Source organism: Leopardus geoffroyi, chromosome D2, assembly GCF_018350155.1.
Source record: "Leopardus geoffroyi isolate Oge1 chromosome D2, O.geoffroyi_Oge1_pat1.0, whole genome shotgun sequence".
In the NCBI taxonomy this organism is placed as follows: Eukaryota; Metazoa; Chordata; class Mammalia; order Carnivora; family Felidae; genus Leopardus; species Leopardus geoffroyi.
This window is the reverse complement of record NC_059334.1, coordinates 54,879,814-54,901,557: the sequence shown is the minus strand read 5'-3', so window position 1 is coordinate 54,901,557 and position 21,744 is coordinate 54,879,814. Positions and strand designations below refer to the sequence as shown.

General features: G+C 40.2%; 1 protein-coding gene across 5 annotated transcripts in view; it reads right to left on the bottom strand.

The window, feature by feature from the left end:
* Positions 1 to 21,744, bottom strand: part of TBC1D12 (TBC1 domain family member 12) — a 140,750-nt gene that overhangs the window by 111,456 nt on the left and 7,550 nt on the right. Inside the window, exon 1 of one of the 5 annotated variants that reach the window (XM_045438278.1) lies at positions 4,997 to 6,567. The exons of 1 other annotated variant lie outside the window; for it this stretch is intronic. In XM_045438278.1, coding sequence (XP_045294234.1) covers positions 4,997 to 5,928 — 932 coding nt within the window. In that variant the 5' untranslated portion in view covers positions 5,929 to 6,567. Of the gene's footprint in view, positions 1 to 4,996; positions 6,568 to 21,744 lie in introns of those variants that run through there. 3 more of the 5 variants (XM_045438279.1, XM_045438277.1, XM_045438281.1) reach the window with 3 other exon arrangements.

The window sequence follows — 21,744 nt, the reverse complement described above, 5'->3', positions numbered from 1 at the left end:
TTCCAGTGATTTAGTGCTTTGTGTTTAGAGAGGGGGAGGGGAGTTGACGGAGTTGAGGGGCTGGGTATCAGACACAGGAAACAAATAAAAACACTCCTGAGCCATTAGCTCCTAAGTCTAATATAATTGGTTGCTTCATGACACTCTAAAATCTTAAAAGACTCTTATTTTTATTCTAGAGCAATTAATTACATATTCTTTTCAGCTTTCCTAAAAATTTCAAACATTTTACTTATATTAACATATAAGCAATGTCCAAAGGAGTTTCATTACAGACACAGAAATGATTATTTTCATGTTTACTTTTATAATCTCTGTGTAGTAACAAAAATGTAATATTTAGATCCAGATATTCCTTCATTCTCCTTACACAGAATTACACCACACCTATATTAAAGAAATGCTGGACCTCCTGGGTAGCTCAGTCAGTCAAGAGTCCCGACCCTTGATTTTGGTTCTGGTCATGATCTCAGTTGTGAGATTGAGCCCCTGTTAACCAGCTCAGCACTGGGTGTGGAGCCTGCTTGGGATTCTCTTTCCCTCTCTCTCTTTCTGCCCTTCCCCTGCTCCTGGCTTGCAGGCACTCTTTCTTTCTCAAAATAAGTAAACAAACATTAGAAAAGAAAAAAGAAAATAAAAGAAAAGCTTGATTTAGGGAGCTATAAAAATCTTTTAAAACTTATCAGAAGTTTGGTATTTTGCCTCTTTGTTAAAATGTTGAATTAGTTTTTTTGAGAAATAGGTTTTGAAACTGGAGTTTTTATTTTATCTTATTTAAAAAAATTTTTTTTAACGTTTATTTATTTTTGAGACAGAGAGAGACAGAGCATGAACGGGGGAGGGTCAGAGAGAGGGAGACACAGAATCTGAAACAGGCTCCAGGCTCTGAGCAGTCAGCACAGAGCCCGACGCGGGGCTCGAACTCACGGGACCGCAAGATGGTGACCTGAGCCGAAGTCGGACACTTAACCGACTGAGCCACCCAGGCGCCCCACTGTAGTTTTTATTTTAGTCGGCTGGGAGGAATACACACCGTGCAACAAATAAGAGAGTCCTACCTGACAGAAATCTATGATGGCTTGTGATTTATGTTAATTAGGTGAATCATGATTTTGCCAAAGAGTGTAAATTCTAGGTGAAAAATGAATGTGGTACATCTTGTTGTTTCTGAGAACGTTAAGTAAAGAAAAATTATAATTGTAGGAATTTAAAATTCTCAATATCATATTTAACAAAAATATATATTCTGAATAATTTTCATATCGTGGAGAATGGAGTTTGTACAGATACAAAAAGAAATCACTAAAAAAGCCTTTCGTATTCACTATTCAGCCTAAGTGTGATCGCTTCTCAGCCTTTTGGCTAAGATCAAGTGCAGCCTAAGTGTAATAAAAAGGGTTTTGTGAAAAGTTTTTTGCCACAACATTTAGTAAGTTTCAGAAATCAATAATTCTAGAAAAAGCTACATGGATCTATAAAGTCAACTTTCTTTTTAAAAAGAAGGAAAGAGTCTTCAATACTTCTCAATATTAGCTATGCCCTTTAAGGCCACCAAATTCTCACAATTCACATGAAGACTTTGTGAAAAAAAAAAAAATATATATATATATATATATATATATATATATATATATATATATATCTCAGCACTACCTGGAGACACAGATACCTGTGTATTTCTAAATAACCATAACTGTGCCAATCTGAAGAAAACGCAAGAGAATTAAATGGCTTAAAAAATACATCTATAAAGGGTTGTATCTACCTGAAAAATAAACCATTCTAACTTGAAAAAAAAAAAAAAAGACATGAATTTCCCTGAAGGACCCATAAAATAATTTAAATTTATTTTTAAAAGAGTAATGAAGAGATCCTCAAAGAATGAAGGCTAACCTGGAAATGAGATTTTTTGAAGTTTTCATCTCCTTCTCACTGTGAAGTTGGTGATAGTAGAGATAGTGGTAGTCACCTAACCTTTTAAAACATTTACGGACAGGAAAAGGCCAAGGATCTGAGGGAATATTACTTGTGGGGCTCCCATAGTCAAGTCACAATTCACAGAGAGATGCCCATGTGAAGCTAAGGCAAGTTCCCAACAGGGACTGAAATACAACTCACCTCACCTGGAAGGGAAGGGAGGGGAGAAAAAGCAGGAGATGAGGATGGAGCAGTCTCACCTTGGACCAAATTCCTTTAGCTCCTACATAATTTCTACTCTACTCAATGAAGCTTCTGTCAATTTAGAAAACTTTAAGATAACTCTGTAGTAATAGATATGCTGCTGTAAAATACTCCCCTCTTTACTTAAAGCAAAGGTGAAACTATTCCTTAAAAGTATTTATGACAGATTTTTGCCAAGAAAAGAGAGGAAGTGGAAAGAAGGAAAAGATGGAGGACAATCAGGTGAGAGAGGAAAAAAAAAAAAGCCACAGGTGAATACAAATTATGATCAAATGTAAACCTGGTCTGAAAATCAGGAATCTTGGCTTCTAATTCCATCTCTGCCATGAGCTAACGAAACCACCTTATGTAGATAATGCGCTTCCTCATCAAAAAAATGAAGTTGCAGTAGGGGTTGCCCCCAAGAACAAGAGTACATCCAAGAACAAGATACCTCCAAAGGGAGCCCTTATCTAGAGCTTCCGAGTTAAGAACGACAATTATACACACGAAGAGGGGAAAAAAAAACCTCTTAGGTTGTCAGGGTAAGGGAAATTTCTGATCATTCTGCCCAGGAATAGAAGATCTCTTCAAAATTACCTAGAGAATAATAGACAAAGAGTCCATAAAAGTTTCCAATTCAACACAACTTGAGCAAAGTTCTTCATACCACTGCTAGATATTGTAGACTCAGAAAGTACCATGGTCTCTGCCTTTAGGGTGTTCAGAATTCAGTTAAGGTTTTGGTTAAATGTGACTGTGCCCTTTTCCAAGAATGTTATACAAAGAAGTAATGACATCTAGAATCTTGACATTCAGATTTCAATTAAGAAAACCGAGACTTAGGGGAGCCTGGGTGGCTCAGTCCGTTAAGCATCCGACTCTTGACTTCGGCTGGGGTCAAGATCTTACCGTTTTTGAGTTGGAGCTCCTCGTCTGGCTCTGCAGTGATGGCACAAAGCCTGCCTGGGATTCTCTCTCCTTCTCTCTCTGCCCCTCCTCAGCTCACTCTCAAAATAGATAGATAGATATAGATAGATAGATAGATAGATAGATAGATAGATAGAAAGCAAGCAAGCAAGCCTGGGGCTTAAAGAAATTAACTTCATGGTACCTGTTTTGACTCAAATTCAGTGCTCTGATGCACGAGTAATGTGGCTACGTGAATGTCAAATAGCTTTATTAACTGAAAGGACTATTAGTGAAGTCCTATGAACCGATTAAAGAAAAATTTTAATTATATCAAAATTCCTGCCTACTGTTAATATGAAAAAGCCTATTATAATAAATTTGCCCTATTATTCATAAATTGCGATGTATATATACATATTTGTCTTCAAACTTAATCCCTAGTAGCCTGCCCTCCACCACCACGTAAGGGACCAGTGTCCAAATTATCTCTATTCCCAGTGGTGGCACAAAGCAGGCACTCTGGGTATACTGGTTCAATTAGTGATCTCCAAAGCCCCTTCCAAGTCTAAAATTGCCTGACATCAAAACATGACCACTAAACCACCCAAAGGCCACACAAGTTCACAAATGTATAAACTTAGTTCACCTTGAGAGCTTTTAGAATACTGTCACTATAAGCTTTAAGTATGTTTTTGCAACTATACCCACAAACATAGATCTCACTACTATATATTTTATCCTATGAGTAACACAAGATTACAATTTCCCAATCTTGATTTAAAAACTTTATAAATTATTTGTGAATTTATATAAGCAGGAAAAATAAGGGATAATAAAGTAGAAAAAAATATTACAATGAGAAGATTGTGCCTGTGTCTACAAATATGCACACTAATTGTATAATCCTCTAAAACTTGAGCTGTATAATTTGTTTCTTTCACTTCTATCAAGATCCCTGAAAAGGAAACAAAAACACAGGAGAACTCTGGAAGAGTTTACAAGTTGGGAATGCTTTCCTATTTGCCTAGAGATTAAGGGGGGAAAAAAGCATATCAAGATCTGACTCCAGGAAAATTGCTATTTCGTTAATGAGCAATAGGATGAGTAATTTTTTACTATTTATCCCTATCAAAGCCCTATTCTGAAATCTGCAATGTCCAGCACCATATCTCAATTTCAAGAATAGCAGGTCAAAACACAAATACAATAGCATCAAAAACTAAAAGGTTGCTGAAAAAAAGCGTAGGCCTATATGGCAGTAGAGAAGAGGGATTTTCTAGATAAAGCGCCATAGCCATTTGGCTTTTTAAGGGCTGGAATCAAATTCTAAATTCCAAACTGACTGCATTTTAATAAAGGCCATTAAAACGAATAGTTAAACACTATGAAACATAACCACTTCTAATTTCAGGAATTCCCAAGCTAGTTGAATGGGTTTAGACTCCACGCAACTAGACATCTCTGCAGAATGACTTCCCTTTCTCTTTCACAACCACACCCGCACACACAGACCGCCGCGCTCACCCCCACTCCCCAACCCTACTCCTCGTAGTACAGTAAAAATACACCGAGAACAGAGCAGGTTGTCTGCTTATCCGGAGGAAGCAAAACTGCAGCTATGGCTTTAGCACGCTGGCAAGGCCTGAATACACGGAAACCAGGTGTCAACAACAGGTATAGCCTCCAGCCCACAGGGAGAGAGATTCGCTCCCCACAAAGTTGGCAACTTCTCCTACACACAACACAATGCAGACCCAGTTCCTCTTTGCCGGTGACAAATCAAAGCTAAGTCCTGACGCCAGCAAGAGCCCGCGCGGAAACGGTCCCCAAGCCGCTCTCGGTCCTGGCCTCGACCTCCGCCCTGGCCCCGGTCCCCGTCGCGACCCCTAACCCTCCCCGAGCCCCGGCGCAGCCTGCGCTGTACCTGGCGAAGAAGTCGGCGAAACCGCCGCTCCGTCGAGCCCGGGCCGAGGTCCCCGCGGCGCCCTGCTCCGCGGAGGGCGCGGGCACCGGCGGCCCGGCTGGGGGCAGGTGGTCGCGGCTCACCTCGAACGTGTTCCGAGAGTTCACGTGAACGTCCGAGACGCCGGGGCGCGGCTCAGCGCCCGAGCTAGTCCTCTCGGCGGAGGCGGCGGCCAACGAGCCCTCCTGTGGACCCCCAGCGCCGGCTCCCGGCCGCTCCAAGTCCTCGCTACTGCTGCTGTCGCTGGCCGGGCTGCCCCCCGAGCCGCTGCTCGCACCCTGGGACTTATCGGCGTCCGCCGCCGCCAGGCAGCAGCTCCGCAGCGGGTGCTCGAGTGGCGCGGCCCAGTCGGACGGACTGCCCTCACCGTCCGCGCCCTCGTCGCCAGGCCCCTCCGGGGGAAGGCGGCGGTGGCGCGGGTCCCGGCCGCCCGCGCGGGCCAGCTCTCGAGGCTCCTCCAGGTCGCGACAGTCCTGGCCCGGCAGAAAGCCCGAATCCCCGTTGGTCATGCCTCTGTGCCGCGGCGCACGGGCATCCACCGCCTCCGCGCCTCGGTGCTTGGAGCCTGAGTCCCGCGGGCAGGCGTCCGAGCGCGGGGCTGCCGGGGGCGGCGGCGCGCGGGGTTGGCCAGCGGGAAGTGGACAGTAGCACAGCCCCGGCTCCAGCTGTCCCCCGGCCGCCGCGAGGTAGCGCCGAAGGAGCTGCTGAGGCGGCGTCTCCTTCTCCTCTTCCTCCTCCTCCTCCACCGGCAGCTCCACAGCGCCGACGCCTCCGCCGAAGCCGCCCGTGGCCCGGATCATCTTCCTGTCCTGGCCCACGGGCTCCAGCGCCGGCAGCGGGAGCAACTTGGGGTTTCTTCCCGAACAGGCTCCTGCATCCTCCGGACCCACCATCTAGGGTCGGGTGAGCGCCGCCTGAGGAGACGACGGAAGAGTCCCCGGCGCAAACTCGGCCCGGGAATAGCCCTGGGGGCTGGGGCCGCGGCGGCCGCCGCCGCAACGTTCCCAGACCCACCCCTCCCACCCCGGGCTTCTGGCAGTTGCGGGAGAGCGGGCACGCGCCAGAGCTCGCGCACGCACTAACGCCGGCCCGGTCAACCCCCGAACTGGATATTCTGCGAACCATAGAGACAGTAGCTAGAGAGGCCCACTCCCTGACACTCTGGCGGCCAATCTGGGATCCGCCATCTGGATGGTGGAGGCTGGTTGGCTCTCTCTGAGCGTGACAATTCTTACAGAGGCACGGGTTTGACTCGCTTAACAAAAATTCACTTGACGTACTTAATTTATGGGAGTAGAATACAGGATAGTAGATGTAAGCCCTCCCAGCTCCACTTGTTCAGTCGACTTTACGTTTTTTCATGTATCTTCTCTATCGCCGTTGTTATAATTTAGGGCTTCAGCGCTTCACCCTCCCTTCTCCCTTCTCCACTTCATCTTCCATAATATTAAGTTACCTTTCTTATCTAGCACCATGTTACATCATATGGCTTTTCTTAAAGACTTCCAGTATCACTCAAGGAGAGAGGAAATGGAGTCGGGCACAGAGTGGCTATTGAAATAATTCCAGCACCCTGTGATAATGGATTAAAATGGAGTGATAGCCACTGAGTGGAAATGATGACGTTTAGAAGTCACAAGACATGATAACTGATCAGCTATAAGGAGGGATTGAAGAGGGAGGAACCAGCAATTACTACAAAACTCTTGAGACTGAAACTAATGTGGTTTGAAAACATGGGGATTTGGATTGGGGGGAAAAAAAACTTGATTAGTAGGGGAAACATATCTGGTAAAGTAAAAGGCCGGGAATATCCAGGATAGAATTCTAAAACTTGGGTTAAGGGCTTGGGTTTGGAGACACGGGTTGAAGAGTCATCTGTATATTGCAACAAGGTGAGTCATTAGTGACATGGCCTAGGAAGAAAGAATGAAGATGGAGGTGGTGCAGAGGCTCAAAGGTGTCATTATTTCAAGATGGGCAACACAGTTGTTTTGCAAAGGATTAAAGAGGAACTAGCTGTAGATAAAATGAAGGGGAAAATATTGACAACTCATTCTAGAAGTATGTCAATGAACAGAGAGGACAGAAATAGAATGGGGTAGTAATGACAGGAAGCAGCATTGTCAAGCCTTTATATTTTTCTTTATATGAGAGAGAGTATAACCTATATATGAGTAGTAGTAAAATACATAAATAAAATGGACACCCTTGTACCCAGCAACCAGTTTAAGAAATATCAGGTATCTTTTATAATGAGTATATTTGAAGGCCTTAAGGAAGGACTAAGTGGCAAAGGCATAGTTAGTAATGTATTTATTGTCAAGATCTTTCAGAAGAACTTACTTCTAGGACACAGTTGGAAAAATTAATACAGAAAGAGAAAATATTTGTAAATCATATATCTGATAAAAATCTAGTGTCCAGAATATATAAAGAACTCCTACAAATCAATGAGACAACCCAATTTAAAAGAGGGTAAAAGGGGGCACCTTGGTGGCTCAGTTGGTTAAGCCTCAGATTCTTGATTTTGGCTCAGGTCATGACCTCACAGTTACTGGGATCAAGCCCCGACTCAGGCTCTGCACTGACAGCATGGAGCCTGCTTGGTATTCTCTCTCTCCCTCTCTCTCTGCCCCTTCCCTAAGCACTCTCTCTCTCTCAAAATAAATATTTTTTTTGAGTAAAAATAAAAGTGGGTAAAGGACTTGAACAGACATTTCTCCAAAGAAGATATGCTAATAGCTATTAATATGCATATGAAGTAATGCTCAATATCATTAGTCAATAGGGAAATGTAAATCAAAACCACAATGACTTGGGGCACATGGGTAGCTCAGTCGGTTGAGCATCCGACTTCGGCTCAGGTCATGAGCTCACAGCTCATGGGTTCGAACCCCGCATCGGGCTCTGTGCTGACAGCTCATAGCCTGGAGCCTGCTTTGGATTCTGTGTCTCCCTCTCTGCCCCTCACCCACTCACATTCTGTCTCTGTCTCTCTCAAAAATAAATAAACATTAAAAAAAATTCAAAAGCACAATGACTTTAAAAATTATTAAGGGGTGCCTGGGTGGCTCAGTTGGCTGAGCATCAGATAATGAGAGTCCTCATTTCACAGTTCACGGGTTCGAGACCCGCATTGGGGTCACTGCTGTCATGGAGGAACCTGCTTCAGATCCTCTGTCCCCCCCCTCTCTCTGCCCCTCCCTGGTTACTCTCTATGTCTCTCTCAAAATAAATAAACTCTTAAAAAAAAAAAACCCACAATGGCACAGCACTCAGACTAGAATGGCTATATTCAAAAAAGTAGAATGTAATTGTTGTAGAGGATGTGAAAAAAGTAGAATCCTCAAACTTTGCTAGTAGAAATGTAAATGATGTGGCTGGTATGGAAAATGTTTGGTGGTTCCCCCATAAAGTTAAACATTGAATTACCATATGACCCAGTAATTCCATTCCTAGATATATACCCCAAAAGAAGTGAAAATAGATTTTCATGCAACACTTATACATAGATATTCATAGCAGCACGATTCATAAAAACTAAAAGACAGAAATAGCCCAAATGTCCATCAACAGAGGAATGAATAAACAAAATGTGATATTTACACGAGGGACTATTATTTGGCCATAAGAAGAAATGAAGTATGGATACATGATACAAAATAGATGAAATCTCAAAAACTTTATGCTAAGTTGAAGAAACCAGACACAAAAGATCCATATTGTATAACTTCATTTGTATGAACTATCCAGAATAGGTAAATCCATAGAGAAAGAAAACAGATTGGTGATTGACAATGACTGGGAAGTGGAGGGGGAGGAAAGGAATAGGGACAGACTACCTAATGGATATAGGGTGATGAAAATGTTTTGTAACTAGAAACAGGTAGTGGTTGCATGACACTGCAAATGTTCTAAATATTTGAGTTGAACACTAAATATTTGAGTCTAAACACTGAGTTGAACATTTTTTTTTTATTTTTAATGTTTATTTATTTTTTGAGAGAATGTGAGCAGAGGAGGAACAGAGAGAGAGGGAGACACAGAATCTGAAGCAGGCTCCAGGCTCTGAGCTATCAGCACAAAGCCCAATGCATGCAGGGCTTCAACACACAAACCAGGAGATCATGACCTGAGCTGAAGATCATGACCTGATACTCAACTGACTGAGCCACCCAGGCGTCCCTGAACTGCACATTTTTAAATAACTTTATTTTACGTAAATTTTCACCTCAATAAAAGAAATTTAAGTTAATATAGGAGATACCTAGACATAAGGACATATATGATGATAAAGTGAGGTTAGCTGAGAGTCTAATCACAATCTTGTTTCAACTTTTTTCTTTTTCTTACTTTCCTAACTTTCTAACTTTTCAAAGCTTTCCTAACTCACTTGTTAACTTACTCCTTTCTGGCTATTCTCTATTTCTCCCTCTATGAAATTATGAAATTATAGTATTTTAAACTCCAATTTTTCTAAATGGTTTATTTAGTACATCTCCTTCCTCTCCCTTGGTCAATAGCAGCAAAAGTTTTATGAATCATAATAGCTAGCCCATAGAACCCTACTGTTTTCCCAATAAAGACCTCAAAATTTAAACACATTTATATTTTCTAATTTTGTCTATAATAATATGTATTCCATAATAAATTACTTAGTCATTCTTGTTAGTGGTTGGTGATTATGTTTTCCACTTTGAATGGTAAAAGTTTCTGTCTTATCTGATAAGTAATATCTTATGCCATCTTACAAATTTTTAAAGTTTTACTTATTTAAATAATCTCTACACCCTACATGGGGCTTGAACTCACGACCCAGAGATTAACAGTCACATGCTCTTCCAACTAAGCCAGCCAGCAGCCTGGCTGTCAGCACCCTGACATTAAAAACATTTGATACTATATTATTACATCTGTAGGCATAAATAAAATTTATGGTACATTCCTGGTACATTCCTATAAATCAGGTGAAACTATTATCATGAAAAAGGATATTCTTTTTTTTTTTTTTTAATTTTTTTTTTTTCAACGTTTATTTATTTTTGGGACAGAGAGAGACAGAGCATGAACGGGGGAGGGGCAGAGAGAGAGGGAGACACAGAATCGGAAACAGGCTCCAGGCTCTGAGCCATCAGCCCAGAGCCCGACGCAGGGCTCGAACTCACGGACCGCGAGATCGTGACCTGGCTGAAGTCGGACGCTTAACCGACTGCGCCACCCAGGCGCCCCGAAAAAGGATATTCTTAAACTCTGCTATAAAATATTAATTAACCATTAAAATATGAAAAACTATGAGTATAATTAGATTCTTATATTTTCTTTTTTTTTTTTTTAATTTTTTTTTCAACGTTTATTTATTTTTGGGACAGAGAGAGACAGAGCATGAACGGGGGAGGGGCAGAGAGAGAGGGAGACACAGAATCAGAAACAGGCTCCAGGCTCTGAGCCATCAGCCCAGAGCCCGACGCGGGGCTCGAACTCACGGACCGCGAGATCGTGACCTGGCTGAAGTCGGATGCTTAACCGACTGCGCCACCCAGGCGCCCCGAGATTCTTATATTTTCTAAGAAAATCTTTCACAGAAGTTCTCAAAATACAATTTGTCATATTCTACCTGTATGATCCTCCCTTCATTATTGAACAGTTAATATGGTCCTATTATCCCATAATATTATTTTGCTACAATTGTACTCAAGTACGAAGGCCTCAGACAAAAGGTCTCAAAACTCCTCATACAGTTCTTCAATCCTCAATCTTTTTCTTGTGTACTGGATTTCCAAAAAGTTTTCAAACATGCTTTAACTTCTATCGTGTTAAATTACCACCATCACCACCCACATACTGTTGGAGCAGTGTTTTTCAAACTTAGCTGCATGTTAGCAACATTTAGGAAGTTTTAAAAATGCTGATGTCTGGGCACCACCCAAGATGAATTAAGGCAATATCTCTGGAGGAGGAGCCTTTACACTGCTATTCAAATACTTCTAATTTACAGCTAAGGTTGAGAAATACTGGCTTATAGCTACAACCTTATCTCTCTGTTTCCCTGGGTAAACAAGCTTCTTTAAAAAAGACGTTTATAGGGGCGCCTGGGTGGCGCAGTCGGTTAAGCGTCCGACTTCAGCCAGGTCACGATCTCGTGGTCCGTGAGTTCGAGCCCCGCGTCGGGCTCTGGGCTGATGGCTCAGAGCCTGGAACCTGTTTCCGATTCTGTGTCTCCCTCTTTCTCTGCCCCTCCCCCGTTCATGCTCTGTCTCTCTCTGTCCCAAAAATAAATAAACGTTGAAAAAAAAAAAAAAAAAAAAGACGTTTATACATTTTGCACACTTAGATGTGATACCCTGAAAAGGACACAATGTGGCTGAGAATGTATAAGTTCAATCATGAGACACAAAATCATGAGACAAATTCCAAATGAAGAAAATTCTATTTAAAAATGAAATGATGGGGGTGGGGGCCCTTGGGCAGCTCAGTCGGTTGAGTCTCTGACTCATGATTTCGGCTCAGGTCATGATCCCAGCGTGGTGGGATCAAGCCCTCCATTGAAAAGCTGTGGACATGTTAGAGATGAAAGAAATTAAAACAATTTGACAATTACATGTAACACCTGTCCCTAAACTTGATTTTGTACTAGGTAGAGAAAAGGAAAACAGTCAACGAAAGACATTTTTAGATCAACCAACACAATTGTCATATGCACAGTGGGTTAAATAAAGGTGTCAATGTAAATATTGATAGTTACAACTATAATTGATACTTACAATTTATAATTACTATATCGGTTCTGCAATAAAATATTTCTATTCTTAAGAAATATACAGTGGAGGGGCACCTGGGTGGCTCAGTCAGTTAAGTGTCCAACTTCAGTTCAGGTCATGATCTCACAAGCTTGTGAGATCAAGCCCCAAGTTGGGCTCTGCACTGACAACGCAAAGCTTGCTTCAGATCCTCTATCTCCCTCTCTCTCTCTGCCCCTCCCTGGATCGAGCTTGCACTCTCTCTCTCTCTCTCTCACTCAAAAATAAATAAACATTAAGGGTGACTGGGTAGCTCAGTCAGTTAAGCATCCAACTCTCAGTTTTGGCTCAGGTCGTGATCTCCTGGTTCATTAATTCCAACCCCCCCCCCCCCATCAAGTTCCACACTAACAATGTGGAGGCCTGCTGGGAATTCTCTCTCTCCCTTGCTCTCTAACCCTCCCCATTTGTGCATGAGTATGTTCTCTCTCTCTCTCTCTCTCTCTCTCTCAAAAAAATTTTTTTAAATAAATAAACATTTAAAAAGACATTAAAAAGAAATAAACTTTAAAAATTCAAAAAAAAAGAAATATGCAGTGGAGTATTTAGGATAAAGGGTCATGATATATATAATTTACTCTCAAATGTAAATTTGGATGCATATACAGACACAGACATCATCAATGGGATAAAATGTTAATAGTAGGCAAATCTGGGAAATATATATGAATATTCTTTGTACTATTATTATGTTTGCAACTTTTTGTTTAAGTTTAAGGTTATTTCCAAAAAAAAAATTTTTAACACTGTCTCCTTCCTCACCTTCCATTTACTCTGTTCTAACTTCAGTACACAATTCTTGACTCTCATTCATGGCTTTCCTGTCCTTCATCCAATAGCAAGTTTTCAGTCACCATCTTGCTTGATCTTTCAACAGCATTCATATTTAAAAAATTTTTTTTATTATTATGTTTCTTTATTTTTGAGAGTCAGAGAGAGACATAGTATGAGTGGGGGAGTGGCAGAGAGAGAGGGAGACACAGAATCCAAAGCAGACTCCAGGCTCTGAGCCGTCAGCCCAGAGCCTGATCTGGGGCTCGAACCCATGAACTGTGAGATCATGATCTGGGCCAAAGTTGAACCCTTAACTGACTGAGCCACCCAGGTGCCCCTAGATATTTCTAGCCATCATAAACATAACATGACTAAAATGAGCCTCTCCTAGTGTTCTTCCATTGTTCTCCATCTTAATATATACCACCACCATCCACTCGGTCTTTCCAGATCCTATATACCAACTGTCTACACAACATTTCTGCTTGGTGGCCTCAAAGCCACCTAAAACCTAATATGTACAAGTCTAAACTCATAATTGCCTCCTCCAAATCTATTCTTATTATAACAGTCTATATTTTACTCAATAACAATACTGTACATCTAGTTGCACAAACCTAATACCCAAGAGTCATCCTTGATGCTCCCCCCTTCCTTATCCCCTTAGCCAAGTGTAGTGGGTTGAATTGTATCCTCCCAAAAATATGTACAGGTCCTAACCCCCAGTACCTGTGAATGTGACTATTTAGCAAAGGATCTTTACAAATGTTATTAAGGTAAGGCTCTTGACAGGAGATCATCCTGGATTAGACATACTCCCTCTCATGGATTAGACATAAGTAGGTGTGACGGGTGCCCTTTAAAAAGACAGAAAAAAAGAAGACACACAGAGACACAGAGAAGGCCATGTGAAGATGGAGGCCGAGATTGGAGTGACATGTCTATAAGCCAAGGAACACAAAGAATTGCTGACAGCTACTGTAAGTGAGGAGGGAAGCATGAAATGAATTCTCCCTCAGAGCCTCCAGAAGAAACACCTTGATTTCACATTTCTGGTCTCCAGAATTGTGACAGGATAAATTTCCATTGTTTTAAGCTACTTAAGTTTTGGTAAGTTTTATAGCCTTAGGAATACACAAAGTAGTTACTAAACTTTTTTTATTTCCTACATGTCTTATTTTTTTTCCATATTTCTTTTTTCTTTTTCTTTTTAAAAATATAATACACTGTGGGGTGCCCGGGTGGTTCAGTTGGTTGAGCATCCAACTTTGGCTCAGGTCATGATCTCACAGCTCATGAGTTCGAAGCCCACGTTGGGGTCTGGGGCTCTGTGCGGACAGCTCTGTCTCTTGAAAATAAATAAACATCAAAAAAAATTTTGAATATATACCGTTATCAACTATAGTCAACATGCTTTACATTAGATCCTCTGAAATTGGATAACTGAAAAGATCTTTACATACTTTCAGATATACAATGAATAAAGTCTGAGGATCTAATCTAAGTATCTTTTAAATTTATTCATTTCACACTATATCCACCCACCCAGACTAAACTGCCATCATCTTTTCCTGGGTGACAAATTTAACCTTCAACTGGTCTCCTCGCATTCATTTGGGGGCACATCCAAATAATTCTCCATGACTTCAGCCAAAGTACTTTCTTATGAACACAAATCTGTCATGCCACTGCCCTGCTTTTTTAGTCATCATCCTATTAATCTTTCAACATTTTAAAAGAAGCACTTTTCCCTCAGTTTTCATTATTGTATTGTCTCCATTTTTTTCTTCTACATTTTTGGCTGTTTTTTTCTAAGTATACTTGGGGAGCGTTCTTCTTCCTTAATCTAAATGTAATGGCTTCCTATTTTCTTAAGGTTAAAGACAAAATATTTTTCTCATGACCCACAAAGCTCTTTACAGTCATGTACTTATCTAGCCTCCTTTCCCTCTTCTCTCCCAAACTTCCTGAACTCTAGTAATATTGACCTTCTTTTCATCCTGGCTACTACAAAACTCCTTCTGCAAGCTTGTATATCTAGGATGTTCTACATGATGATCCGCGATTTTTGTTATACTGACTTTTATCTGTCTCTTCTGCTTCATTTCTCATTTCTCTTCTCCTAACTCCTCACGTTTCAGACACATTGCCCTTTTCTTTGTCTTCATGTATGTTGATCTTCATGCCTAGTGGGCTCTTTCCCACCGTGTTGATCTGGCTAACTCTTACCTTTTCTTTAGGACTCAGTTTTAAATTTTTTTTTTTTTTTTTTTTTTTTGAGAGAGAGATGGGAGGAGGGGAGAGGAGCAGAGAGAGATAGAATCCCAAGTAGGCTTCACACCCAGCACACAGCCTGACTCCGGGCTCAATCCTATGACGTGAGCCAAAATCAAGAATCAGGTGCTCAAACAACTGAGCCACCCAGGCGCCCCAGTTTTAATGTTACCTCCTCAGAGAAGCCTTCTCCGACCTTCCCTCTAGTTGACCATAGACTCTAGTTATATGCTTTCAAAGCACTTTTCTTCTTCATAGCCACTGTCACAGTTCTAATTTTATATAGCATTTTGGACTGGCATTTGTACACACACACACACACACACACACACACACACACTACACTGCAAGCTCTATGAGGCGGGGTAATATGTCTGTTTTATTCACCTTCTTAGCAATAATATCTAGCACCATGCCAAGGACACAGTAGCTGTTCAATAAACATTTATTAAAGGAATACATAAATAAATGAATGAATAAAACTATCAAAACTCATATCTAGACCACAGGAAATTCACAACTCAATAGATTAATCATATCCATAATCCTCAAAGTCATAGTTCAGAAACTGCCTGAAGCTGATTCCTATCTACACTCTTGAATGCATGCAATTTCATCTTCCATGGATAAAAGCTTAATCTAAAGATGAGTTGTTTCATATAAGTAGGCACTAGTGAAACCTAAAATACCCATAAATTGTCCTCACTATACACTAATCTTAAAGCTTTGATGAACTTATGAGGATTGATGATGAAGTTATTAAACAAAAATGTGGTCGATATGTCCATCTGAAAATTGGTTCACAAGACCCAGAATAAATTTGATATCCAAATCAAAAAGAAAGTTCTGTAAAGCAATGAGAAAGAGCAACCTTCTGTGGGACTTTGTGACTTGGATTGCTACTGAAATCATCTTCAACATCCACAAATGGTTTAAATTCCATGCATGCCTGGTAAAGCCTCAGCTAGTAAGAGGGGGTGATTAGGTCTAAAATTGTGGATTATAGCTAGATATCAAGTATTGAAAGGATGTGTATTACAGATTAACTCAGCAGGGTGAGATATGTGTGGGAAATAAGTGACAGTAAAATCACAAAGCAGCTGCTGTTTGGTAAGCCACAAAGGGACAGCCACAAACCAAGAGACAGATGAAGTGCTTTAGAAATGCACACTGATCCTTTGGAGAAGCAAACTGATGCCACATATTAAGATGTACTGTAATCCTATTCCTGGGAATCTGTTGTAAGGAAATTATTCAAAAGAATAAAGTAAAAGCTGTACAAAGATGCTTATAACAAAGTATTTAATAGTTCAAAATTAGAGATTACCGAAGTTGCCAGTAATATAGGAAGTATAGGAATATCCAGTATATCAGTGGACTCTGAAGATATTTAAAATGATAAAAATGAATATGGAGGAATTTTATAATGTAATATTAAATAAAAGGTAGAGATACACAATTACATATCATAATTATAGTGATGTATAAAACTGCATATCTAGCTTGATAAAGGTCACAAAGGATAGACGTGAAAAAAGAAGAGTAGAGGTTTTTAAAAATTTTTATACTTTTCATTTTTATGATATTTAAAAAATTGATTAAATGGTAACCTCCTGAAATTATTTCCATATACATGTCATAGCTATGAGTTGTAATGAAACAAGAGTTTCAAATATTTTTTATACTGCATTCAGCTACATCTGGAGGAAAAAGCATCTATAAGCCTATATTTCAAAGTTATTTAGGGTTGCCTGGGTGGCTCAGTAGGTTAAGCATCTGACTCTTGATTTCAGCTTGGGTCATGATCTCAGGGGTATGGGATCGAGGCCTGCATTGGGTTCCATGCTGAGTGTGGGGCTTGCTTAGGATTCTCTCCTTTCCCTCTCCCTCTGTTCCTCCCTTGTTCCCTCTCCCTCTCCCTCCCTTTCTCTAAAAAAAAAAAGCTATTGACAGACTTGCAAAACAATGACAGGTTCTACAAATAGTAGCTACTGCTATAATCAAATGAGAGTTTACACATAAATTTGTCAGAAGAAGGATTAAAGCTTGTCAACTCTTAGTATTTTCAGAAATGTTTGGGGCCAGGGCACATGGGTGGCTCAGTCAGTTAAGCAACTGACTTCGGCTCAGGTCATGATCTTGTGGGTTTCTGAGTTCATGTGAGCTCAAGACCTACTCTTGCTCTCTCTCTCTGTCTCTCAAAAATGAACAAACATTAAAAAAAATAAAGAAAGGAAAGAAAGAAAGAAAGAAAGAAAGAAAGAAAGAAAGAAAGAAAGAAAGAAAGAAAAAGAAACGTTTGGGGCCAGACCTGGGATAGATTAAATATTTCCTTTTATTTTTTCCTAGTGATGTCTTTATTTTGATTACAAAAAGTATAATAGGAAGCCATTTTATAATAGAAAAGAATATAGAAAAAAATTTAGTTATTGTTTTAATGTTTATTTATTTACTGTGGGAGGGGGGATGGGCTAAATGGGTAAGGAGCATTAAGGAATCTACCCCTGAAATCATTGTTGCATTATAAGGTAACTAACTTGGATGTAAAGTAAATAAATAAAAATATAAAAATAAATAAATAAAATAAAATAATAATTTAAAAATGTTTATTTATTTACTTAGAGATGGAGAGAGAGAGAGGTGGGGGAGGGAAAGAGAGAGAGAGAGAGGGAGATAGAGAATCCCAAGCAGGCTCCACACCATAAGTGCAGAGCTCAACATAGAGCTCGAACTTGCAAACTGTGAGAACATGACCTGGGCTGAAACCAAGAGTCAGATGCTTAATGGACTGAGCCACCCAGGTGCGCCTAAATTTTTGTTATTTTTAAACCATTCTTAACTATTTTAAATTACTTTCCTTTGACTGGCAATAAAGCTGAACCAGTTGTCCATCCCCCCCCCCCCCCACAATGTTACGTAGCCACTTACATTCCTTTTTTTTGAGACTAAGTAAAAATTTTCTTTGGTCCAACCTGTTTCCAGTCCATCTTAGTGATAGACAATCCTAAAAAATATTTGTGAATTGAAAGGGGACCATGGAGAATTGTACAAATTATGAGCTGAAAGATAATTTACAGTACTTTAAATGTTTAGGAAAAGACAACAGAAATCTCCTTTAGAAGATGATGATTATCTTTAGTATATAACAGTGTTGTGAATTCCTGAAGGGAATGTGGTCAACTAGTCTGGGTCTAGGCTATTGGGGGAGAATAGAACCCTGGTGGCTTGCTCACAATGGACATGTGAAGGATGAAAGAGGTAGAAGAGGAAAAAGAATTGAGGAATCTAGGATGCTCCGTTAGAGAGCAGTAGGGATGAAGTAACCATAGAACAGAAAACCTCTGATAACTGCAGCTATTCTAGAGACCCAGTCTGCATGACTTAGTCATATCAAGTGCATGCATAACCTATGACCCAGCAATTCCATTCCTGGTTATACCCTTCAAATGAGTTTTCTCTCAGATCCCTAAGAGGACATGTTAGAGGATGCTCATTTAAGTGTGTGGGTGTTGTTGTTTGAGGTGGAAAGGAATTGGAGACAATCCAGTGGGAGTAAATATATAATAAGTGGAAGATGAGCCATAAAGGAGAACTATGCAACAATTTGCAGCAAGAGATTAGATACATAGAGCAATCTGGATGGATATAAAAACATAGCGCTTGGGTGACTCAGTCGGTTATGTGGTTGATTCTTGATCTCAGCTCAGGTCTGGATTTTGGGGTTGTGAGTTTGAGCCCTGCATTGGGCTCTGCACTGGGCCTGGAGCCTTCTTAAAAAACACAAACACAGAGGCGGCTAGGTGGCTCATTTGATTAAATGTCCAACTTCAGCTCAGGTCATGATCTTGTGATTCATGAATTTGAGCCCCATGTTGGGCTCTGTGCTGACAGCTCAGAGCCTGGAGCCTGCTTTGGATTCTGTGTCTCCCCTCTTCTTTCTGATCCTCCGCCACTCACACTCTGTCTCTCTGTTTCTCAAAAATAAACATTAAATAAACACACCAAAAACAAAAAAACTCCATAGTGTCAAGTGAAAAAGGAAATGAGATAACACAACGTCATTTATATAAATCAAAAATACCTATACACAAAACAGAAATGTATCTTTTTACAAGGACACAAATACATTTCTAAAATCTATGTTAAATGCATTAAAGCAGTTGCCTATGGAAGAGAAAAGAAAGGAATTGCTGAAAGGAAATAAAACTGAATATAGTGCTAAATAAAAAATGGCAACAGGGATTTGTAGGGATGAATGACGATAACGTGTTAAGAACTGAGGAAGTTTTTAATGATACTCTGCATTTAAGGAGAAAGAAAAGAAGAAAGGAAGAAAGAGAGAGGGAGAAAGCCAGCAAGCAGGAAACTCTGACCAGTAATAAGCCTGGGCTTCCTTTGATCACAGTGCTTTGCACATGCTGTTCCATCTGCTAGAAACTATAATCATTCCCCATCCTTCCCCTGCCCACACACCCACCAGAATTACCTCCTATTTCCTTCAGATCTCAGTTCAGTCATCATGCTGTCAGGAAAAGCTTTCAACGACTTCTTGACAAGACCACATCCCACTATTATGATGGGTCATAATACTTAACACTTTGGCACCAATTACAACTAAAATTATAGAATTTGAAAATTTTACATCGATTAGTATGATTCTATAACATCTGCTTTCTGCTAGTAGACCATAAGCTCCACTAGGGCAGGGATGGTATGATTTTCTTTTTTCTCAGTCCCTGACACAGTGGCTGGTATAGAGCAAGTGGCCAATTAATATTTGTAGGATAAGTGAATTAATAAAAGGATAAATGAACTGAGAAGAATAAAGATAGCAAAAGACAGTCAAAGTGGAAGGACTGTGCAAGAAGCTTCACAGAAGGTCTTGAAAGTATTTGCCATTAAGAAGGAGGGAGTGTTTTTTTAAGCTTACCACACCTTTTCCAGGCCAAGTGCTATATATACATACATTAGCTCACTCACAGGTAGGCACTGTTATCTCTGTTTTAAAAATTAGTAAAAACAAAGTCTGCCTGCCCTCCATGTTTGTGCTTTTTTCTATGTATCATCGAGGATGTGAGGATTGAATGATGTAGGAAATGAGAATATTCACCATGAACACTGACTAGAAGAGAAGGGAAAGAAGAGAGAGAAAGCAAGTGTTTAGCAGAACGCACATGGGATACTGATTCACACAAAAAGCCATGGCCAGCAAAACAGTTTTGGTTTTGACCTAAAACCAAAAGTGATCTACTGGAAACAGTTCACCCTTGGGATGGAAAGTAAGAATAGGCCAAAATAATATTATGTACTGAAATTTTATTTATTTTTAATTTTTTAATGTTTGTTTATTTTTGAAAGAGATGGAACATAAGCAGAGGAGGGGCAGAGAGAGACAAGACACAGAATCCAAAGCAGGTTCCAGACTCTGAGCTCTCAGCACAAAGCCCAATGTGGGGCTCAAACTCATGAACCATGAGATCACTACCTGAGCTGAAGTCTAACGCTTAACTGACTGAGCCACCCAGGTGCCCCTATAATCCTGAAATTTTAAATCTAGATGCATGGGTCTCATGCTGAAGCCTTTAGGGACCAATATGGCTGACGGATATTAGACAACAGAAGTAGTGGGGAACTAGAGAATGAATACCGAGTGTGTGCCCCACTTGAAGGCATTCAAAAATCAATTAAAAATATTACACACACACACACTGTTTAAACCAAATGCAACAATTCAACTGGCAGAGTATAGGTCATGGGTGTCAAAGAGTTTGTGCCTCTGTGATTGCTCTAAATTCTAGAAAGGAGTTGACCATGTTAAAAAAAAAAAAAAAAAAGGTAACAAAAAACACCAGAAAAACCATGGTAATCAAAGTTTACAACAATCAAATGAGGTACATGAGTCTACACTTAGGATTTTTCTTCATCAATTAAGCTTAATTTAATAAACCAGTAAAAATTTATTGATTATTTATAGATAAAAAATAATGACCCAGGTGTCAAGGGTTACAAGATGGAATAAGTTACCATCTCTGTACTTCTCAGTTCAGATCAGTTTTAAGAATGGGCAATCACATGGTTACAAAGTAACCTTTCTCCTCTGCTTAGGAGAAAATCAGACGTCATAGTATCCATGATTTTTATCTCACCTTCATGAACATTTAGTTTCAAAAAATCATAGTCCCGTAATGTCCCATGTCCTAAAATTGCCTCTTGCTTACCTATACAAAAATTCCAATTTCTTTAGTCCTGAGTGACAGGACAATAATTTGTGTTTGAATTCCAGTGCCCACTCAGGTCCTAATAAATTAATTTCAGGTCCTAATAAATTAATCAATTAATGTTCATTGAACCCAACACTGATGATTTTTAAATGTGTCCACAAATTATTTGATATGTCCCCCTTTAAAAAGTGAACCCTGATTCCCCTATCATTGAGTGTGGTCTGAATTAAGTGACTTCTAACAAATTGAATAGTGGAGGTGATGCCTTCCAAGATTAGAGTTTTTTTTTTTTTTTTTTTTTTTTAAAGAGGTGAAGTCAGACTTCACCCTAAAGCAGGGGATCTTAACCCTGACACACGTTAAAATCACCTGACGAGCATTTAAAATACCCTGATCCCTGGCTATATCCAGGCCTATGAAATCAGAATTCTGGGGATGGGCCCTGTATTAGTTTGCTAAGGCTGTCATAACAAAGTATCAGAGGCTAGGTGGCTCATGATTATTTATTTATCCTCTATAATGTATTTTCTCATGATTCTGGAGGCTAGAAGTTATAGATCAAGGTGTCTTCAGGGTTGGTTTCTTCTGAGGCCTCTCTTCTTGGTTTGTAGAGTGGTTTTTTCCTCTTGGTTCCTTCACA